Raw genomic sequence first — 7730 nt, forward strand, 5'->3', positions numbered from 1 at the left:
TTTACGATACATTATTCATTCATAAAGAAAGTTGGTGTCCTTTTTAAAGGTTGAATTTTTCCTATTTTTTTTAATGAAGGCATTATGATAAATTTCCAAAACATGTTTTATTCCTCTTTTTAGTAAACTTTATCATGGGTGTGTAAACTTATGCAAGCCACTGTATTGTGATCCAGCCGATAGTGACTGTTACAGTGGTAGTCTTTGTTTAGTTGGGAATAATTTGTGCTTTACATACACATATTAGGACAGTGACAGAAGGAAAAGTACAGGTGTTACTTGTACTGTAACATTAATATTGGCTGTGTTCCATTCAGGTGTCCGATTAAGTGTGACAGTGAGCCTGCATGCACAATACCAGGACCCTAAAAGTGGAGCGATTCAGATATTATAGCTAAGGAAAATTAATTTAACACCTGAAGTTCATATGTTGTATTAATTAGCATGTCTGTGAGTGTGTATGTACTATGTGTTTTTGAGAGTATTTCAAATGCTAAATGTTTGTGTTATACAGTACACATGTCTATGTGTATACTCCATCTCCATTAGGGGTCACTGTTACCCTGTAGTGTGTGCTCATACACTAGAGGGGTTCCTACTGGGATGGATGCATTTTCACTTCATTGGGTTTTGTGTGTAATAATTTAAGGTGAGGGGCTACATATGCCCTGCATTATAATAGAACATATGTATATTGTATACATATTGTAGCAAAGTAATCAGTTTGTTTAGGCACATTAAATGCTACAAAGCATGAATTTTTGTACAGAGGTGTCTTGTTTTGTGTAAAATATAGGGTCAACACAACACAGTAAACAGCAGGGTAATGTACCAGAAGGATTAAAGAACGGGTATAACTGATAGAAAAGAGTACTTATGTGTGATTGGGTAATCGAACCATTCTCCTCTGTATGTACGGCTGTTTCATGTTTTCCTGATTTCATGTCTTTGTATTTCCTCTCAGTCTTTGGCTAATATTGACGATGTGGTTAACAAGATTCGTCTGAAGATCCGGTGAGTTTGTGTTATTGACTTAATAACACATTTCTTGTTTTTGTTTGTATTTTATTCTCAATCTGACTAAGTCTTTTTTTGTGTCGCATATGATAGGCGCCTGGATGACAACATCAGGACAGTGGTGAGAGGCCAGACCAACGTGGGCCAGGATGGTAGACAGGTGAGTTGAGCTACAGATCAAATAGGGACATAAAAAACACTAATATAGACACATATCTACATACTTATATATAATTTATACCTTGCACTTTGTATATACTGTAGCATATATTATTTAATTATACTGTAATCCATGTTATTTAATCCCTGTTAAGCACTTCTGGTTAGACACTAACTATATTTTGTTGCTATGTACAATACTTGTTACATGTGCAATGACAATAAAGTTGAATATAATGTTACATTGGTTAGACACACTTAATCAACTTTGAATTTGTTTTTCTCCAATTGATTTGATCACATTTCTGGTAATATGGCAAGAAAAAAAATCACATTTCTTTTATTTTAGTGATATTTCTCATAATGTGTCAGGTTTAAGATTTACAGAAGTGCTCTAAATGTATTATTTTGTCACAGTGATGGTGGTAGAGCTTGAGTTGTTAGCACAGGCTGATTGATATGTGTGTTTGTCTAAGATTAAAAGAAAATCAAGTATACAGCATTGTTCCTAAGCAAATCATAGAATCACAGCATGTAGTCCTTGAATGCCCTAATGGGGAAGTATGATAAGCACTTTTTCATATTCTATTTATCACTTTTGGTGTTTGAAACCGAATCCTCTCCTGAAGTTAGAATAGTGCCAATGGTTGCTCCTAACCCAGAAAAACATGTTCTTCCCGCTCGCCTGCTCTTTCCTCTCTGCACATTGCTTCCATGGAAAAGGGGAGGATGACTCAGAACCATTCCCAATGCTCAAACTGCTCCTCTTTACGGAAAACACGTCTGGGAAATAGATTCCTATTTGTAAATACTTAGATTTCTTTTAAACCCAAGCTTTTGTGTCTTTGCCTTATTCTTGTGAGACCGTGACGGAAAAGAACAGCCCCTGCTGATACAATCCAGGTCCTGGAACATGACACCTGACGGGTGAGCCGTGTATGTTCTGACCAGTTGACATGATTAGGTGTGCGTTGTCGTCAGCGTGTCTGGCCTGGTGGCCCTGTCTTTCCCAGTTAGCTACCGTTTGGTAGCGGAAACGCTCTAAATCCCCTCCAGACCAATAACATTATACAGTCACACACAATAATTTTAGTTTGTTTTTCCAACCCCACAGTGCCATTCCAACATTTCCAGAGGAAAAATCCTTTCTGCAGATGGAAAGATGGAGAGGTATACATTTCAAGATGGCGCTTGAAACATACAGACAGCAATAGAATAAATCCAACAAGATCAGCCATTCAGTCACTACTGCTGCTGACCGAACTCACTAACTGAGCTAAATGCAATCCCCAGGTTGAAACCCAAGACGGTAACATTTAAGGAGAAGGATGGAGAAAGCAAGACAGGAGGAGAGAGAAAGTGGAGGAGTTCGAGGGAATGATTTCTCTTGTGTTTTTTTTTCTATAAGGAGTCAGATATTTATATGCTGCAGTGCTGAGTGTGTGGAAATGTAATTCTCTTAGTGGTCAGACCCTAGCAGCTAATAGAGCTAATACATAGTGTGTTGACGACTGTGTTACTTGGCAACGGAAAATCTTTACATTTCATTTGTAAAGCTGTGACAACAGTGAAATGTCTATTGTAACACATTAAGACCGATGACACACACGACGCCCTGAGCTAAATTGGTAACAGTTTGATTGAGTCTAATACATGGTGTCCAGTAGCAGAGAGACAGACTTAATTATAATGACATGAACACCGTCATTAACCAGAAATTATGGCAATGCTCATATGCAGCTCAATTCTGAAAAATCCAGACTTAATCATTTTAACCTCCATCATTTCATGTGGTTGAAATATTACAGATGTTATTTCCTAAAGTGCTGAACGTGACTGTGGATTTTTGGAGTCTTCTGACCAGTCTGGCTGTGTTGGCAAATGTATACGACTTTACACACAACATAAGTGGGTGTAGTCTGCCAGCTGAGAGTTTCATACCACACACAATGTTGTATGATGTTCCCACCTTCTTAAAAAGGAAAAAAAAGAAAACAAAGTCAGTCTGCATACTTGGAGCCAGGGGATAAGCCAGCCTCGTAGGAAGCGTAGCTCCTATGTTGCCATTTTGATGCTACCTAGCACTTACCCACTGTTAGCATTCCATTGACTGCCATTCATTTTAGTGGGAATTCATATTCCTTTCACAGCACATAACTTTACATCTGAAGCGTTTAAGACTCTATTTGTCCATTGTTTATTTCTAAAAAAAACAACCAATATATAAAAGATCCCATTACCTTGTATATCACGGTATGGCTCTGTAGCAGAAGTTTTTTTTAAAATAGACTTTCTATTGTGTCATAACCACGCAATTACTGTTGCATAATAGAGGAATTACCGAATAGTACAGGATAAGCTCGCAGGCAGTTTTGACTTACATTAGCTGTTTAGGTTTAATTGCTAATGTTAACTAGTGTTTTAGTTAGCAATAATTAGTCTGTGCCAATGTTATCTCTTAACATATACCTACACTCTATGTCAATGCAAGGTTTGGAATGGTTGAGATTTCTCTTGGCTTTCAGACAGGTTGCTCACGTCACATGCCATCTTTAACGCTCAGCCCTCACTGGAAAAGTGCTTCTAAAAGACTTCACTGGTCACATTGTCCATTTCTTAGACTGTCTATGCTTGGAGCACATGACCAAGCATAGAAGTCCGGCTTAGAGTTGCGGAAGACATAGCCGAGAGTAGAAAAAAAAACTGAAACGGAATGTTCAGAATGGTAAGAAATCTGAAAGTTTTAGCTCGCAGGGATTTGTCTAAAATACGATTATCTCATTACTTTAAGTTTTGGCAAAGTTTATCATGAAAATCCAACATTATGACATTGTAGATATGACGGAAAACACGGAAAAGCATAATATGTGACTTTTAAAACAATCTGTCACACTCTACAGATGCTATCAGCTTATTCCTCAGTTATGCTTTTTCCAGTCATCAACATCATCTGCAAGCATCAACAGTGCCAACATTTTGTATTGCGTCAGGAAGGGAAAATTAAACAATCAAGGAAATGCGCAACAGCAGGATAGTAGTATGTACTGTCAGGCTCAGCTATGACAAAGCACTTCATGAGTTATTCTTTTCTCTGTTAAGTGAAACACTCCACTCTCTAAACTGTCTCACTACAAATGTTTACATGATGGCAAAGTTACTGTTAAAATACTCCCTGTTTGTGGCTGGGGCTGCTCAGTGGGCGCACATATACTTAAAGGCTGATGCCTCGACACAGAGGTCCAGGATTCAAGTCCGACCTGTGACAATTTCCTGCATTTCTTCCCCTTCTCTCTCTCCCCCCTTTCTCACCTAGCTGTCCTGTCTATTAAAGGTGGAAAAGCCCCCCAAAATACTCCCTGTTTGGTTGATCAGATTTGTTTTTTTTGGCCCTGAACTCAAAAGGACATTTTAGTGCACAGTCAACTTATGAAAGCTACACTGATGTCTGTCAGAAGGAGGAATGAAGGGCATCCCAAGCCTGTTCAATCTCTTTTTTTTTTAAATCTATATCACGCCTATGCGCCTTGGAACCTGTGCTGCTTGCATGTTAGGGACACATTGGTGTGCATGTGCGTGTTTGTGTGAGAGGAGATAACATCTTAGGCATGGAGGCGCCTGCTGGGCAGTGGTCTCTCTCTGCTTTCCTCAAGGCTAAATACGGGAAATGAGCACTAGGAAGCGAGCCAGATTGACTCAGCTGAGTCTGCATGAGCGACAGTTCCAGCTTTGGAGGTTCTGGTCTCTTCTGCATGCACTTTGTTTGCTCAAGAACTCCTCCAGGGGACCTCTTTAAAAATTCAGTGGCACTCCCTTCCTCGCTGTCAGATCAAAGAGTAAATACATAACCTGCATGCATTTTTCCAATTCATTTATCCTAACACCCAAAAACAAAAGGTTAGTTTAAAGCAAAAAGAAGGAGGCGTGCAAGCTAGAGTCAGCTTTTGCTTTCTGTCTGCCCATGGCAGACTGTTAACTGATGGGCTAATATTGCACAGACTGGATGAGGTTTTAGCTTAGTTTAAGAATATTAAGGTTGAAACTCCCCTTGAAGGGTTAAAAGTCAACATAGTTTAGCTGAGGTTTTGTTGTGATTTTGTGACCTGGTCATGTGGCGTTGTCCTTACTTTGATTGTGTCTCCACAACACTGTCACCAAGTGCTACTTTGGCTACAATTAGGAAGTAAAAAGTAATCCTCTGCTGTCAGTGCAAGTGATATTTATGTCTGTGTGAGTGTGTATGCATGTGCACAGTTGTGTATTTTCTCACTTGTTGTTTCTTAGATGTGCTTGTAAAAGTGGTAAATTCCTTCCACAGCTGTTACCGGCTGTTAGCTGTGTCTGTCTGTCTGTCTGTCTGTCTGTCTGTCTGTCTGTTTGTCGAGTTGTGTCCCAGCACCGGGCCAAGTAAAGCCAATTACCTTGGCATCAGATGTCGGAGCGCGATCTCTGTTTAGGGCCATCAAAGAACAGCTGCCATGTTAGATGATGGGGAAATATTAGAATAGCACGTTAACTATCTTACAGTTGTAACTGTCTAATGTTATCTAATCAGCTCTGGCTTTATAGGCTGTTAAAAGTGCTAATAATCACTTTAGCCTTTTAGACAGCCTTTATGCAGAGATTAGCCTTATGGCTCATGTGTCAAACTAAGACCTATCAATGTCACATATCCAGATAGCACGCCAATTAGACAGCCAATTAGCCTGTATTGCAGAACTGGGAACATGCATACGTGGCATTTGTTTTTACATAAACCAAAGCCAGTAGTGAGTGCAAATAAGAAATTTGACCCAGACTGGCACACCACAACTGACAGTTATTCCACAAACTGCCCTGTTCCTCACAATATAGTGTGTGTGTGTGTGTGTGTGTGTGTGTGTGTGTGTGTGTGTGTGTGTGTTTGGTGTGTTTGTGTGTGTGTGTGTGTATATGTGTGTGTTATATGTGGTGTGTATATATATATATATATATTATATATATATATATATTATATATATATTCAGATTAGAAATACATTTATTTAACCACCAGCTGCTAACAGGTTTCCATGTTCTCTGCCCATAAATTTGTGGATGAAAGAAAAATCCAGACTGACCCTTTTGTTTCATTTTTGATTTTAATTTCCAGCAGACACTAGAAGGCAGTTTAATGTGCATTCATTAGGTTAGCTAAGTTGCAATTGATGCACGGTACGCCATTGCTAATCTGATTTACAAGCCAATAGGTAGAAAACTCCATAGCTTTCCACTCAGTCTAACTTAGCATGTGAGAGTAAACTGGGTGAAAAGTTTCTCATCCCTTTTCTTTCTCAAGGTTATGGTCGAACAGTTCTGTTTGGTTTTCCATCATTTCTCAACGTCTTGCTCCTGTTTCTGCTTCATGTGTAATTCTGATATGATTAGTGATGGGCTAAGCTGGGCTTTGGCATTGGAATTCTATGCCCAAAATGTCAAGCCCAATCAGACCACTTAAGTGAAGTTGCCCACTCCCAAGAATGCAGACATATGGTGGTGGTTTCTACACAGTGGTTGAAAATGTGGCTCTGTATGTTTCATATTGTTCTGTTTGTTTTTGGCAGGCTTTGGAAGAGGCCCAGATAGCCATCCAGCAGCTATTTGGCAAAATCAAAGACATCAAGGACAAGGCAGAGAAGTCTGAACAAATGGTATGTTCAGACGGTAAATCCCTCATACCCTTATATTTGCCCTAACAACCACACACACACACACACACACACACACACACACACACACACACACACAGAGGTGCCTTGTTGAAGCTTAAATCAAGGGAGATACACCATGTATCCTTCTGTTACAATAGAGGACAGAGGTGTGTGTTTGTGTCTCTGTACTTTTTTACTTTTGTCTTTTGTTCCATCCTATATGACCAGCCTGTCTGACTTGTTCCTCTTCCTGCACAGGTGAAGGAGATTACAAGGGACATAAAGCAACTGGACCATGGGAAGCGCCACCTAACTACATCCATCACCACCCTCAACCACCTGCATATGTTGGCAGGGGGCGTTGACTCTTTAGAGTACGTACAATCACATTTAACAGATCAGACCAAAAGGCTTACACAATTAACAGTTTAAAGCTTATTTTGGATTTGTCAGATCCTCTGTAATATGGACTTTATTTAGGATAAAGGATTAGATTTGTATTTATTTAAACTGGGGGTTAAAACTATGCTCTTCCCACGAATGGCCTAATCATTTTAATATCTGGTTTCCTTCTGCAAGTAAAAATCTCTATTTTCATTCATTTTGGGGTGTCTTATTCAATTTTATAGCATTTGGAAAACAAATTTAAGTGCTTTCCAAACAGTATTTAGTAAAAGTTCGCATAAACCAGTCTGATTATCCATCAACATCCATTCCTTTAATTTTAGTCTAAATAATTCCTAATTTCTGCTTTTCTAACTCAAACATTAGGTATAATTTCCTATAAATGAGGTTCATTGACCATAAATTCCAAAAATAACTGTAAAACTAAAGTTAATAAGTTGAAAAAAAAAGTGTTGAAAAAAGGAACAAAAATGTAAGAAAAAGT

The 7730-nt window shown here is 38.9% G+C and overlaps 1 protein-coding gene across 2 annotated transcripts in view; it reads left to right on the plus strand.

Annotated features, from left to right (window-relative positions):
- Positions 1–7730, plus strand: part of vps53 (VPS53 subunit of GARP complex) — a 28936-nt gene that overhangs the window by 1222 nt on the left and 19984 nt on the right. For both annotated transcript variants that reach the window (XM_032509574.1, XM_032509575.1), the window contains exons 3-6: positions 965–1014; positions 1111–1177; positions 6755–6841; positions 7100–7215. In XM_032509574.1, coding sequence (XP_032365465.1) covers positions 965–1014; positions 1111–1177; positions 6755–6841; positions 7100–7215 — 320 coding nt within the window. The remainder of the gene's footprint in view (positions 1–964; positions 1015–1110; positions 1178–6754; positions 6842–7099; positions 7216–7730) is intronic.

The sequence above is a fragment of the Etheostoma spectabile genome, chromosome 3, assembly GCF_008692095.1.
Source record: "Etheostoma spectabile isolate EspeVRDwgs_2016 chromosome 3, UIUC_Espe_1.0, whole genome shotgun sequence".
In the NCBI taxonomy this organism is placed as follows: Eukaryota; Metazoa; Chordata; class Actinopteri; order Perciformes; family Percidae; genus Etheostoma; species Etheostoma spectabile.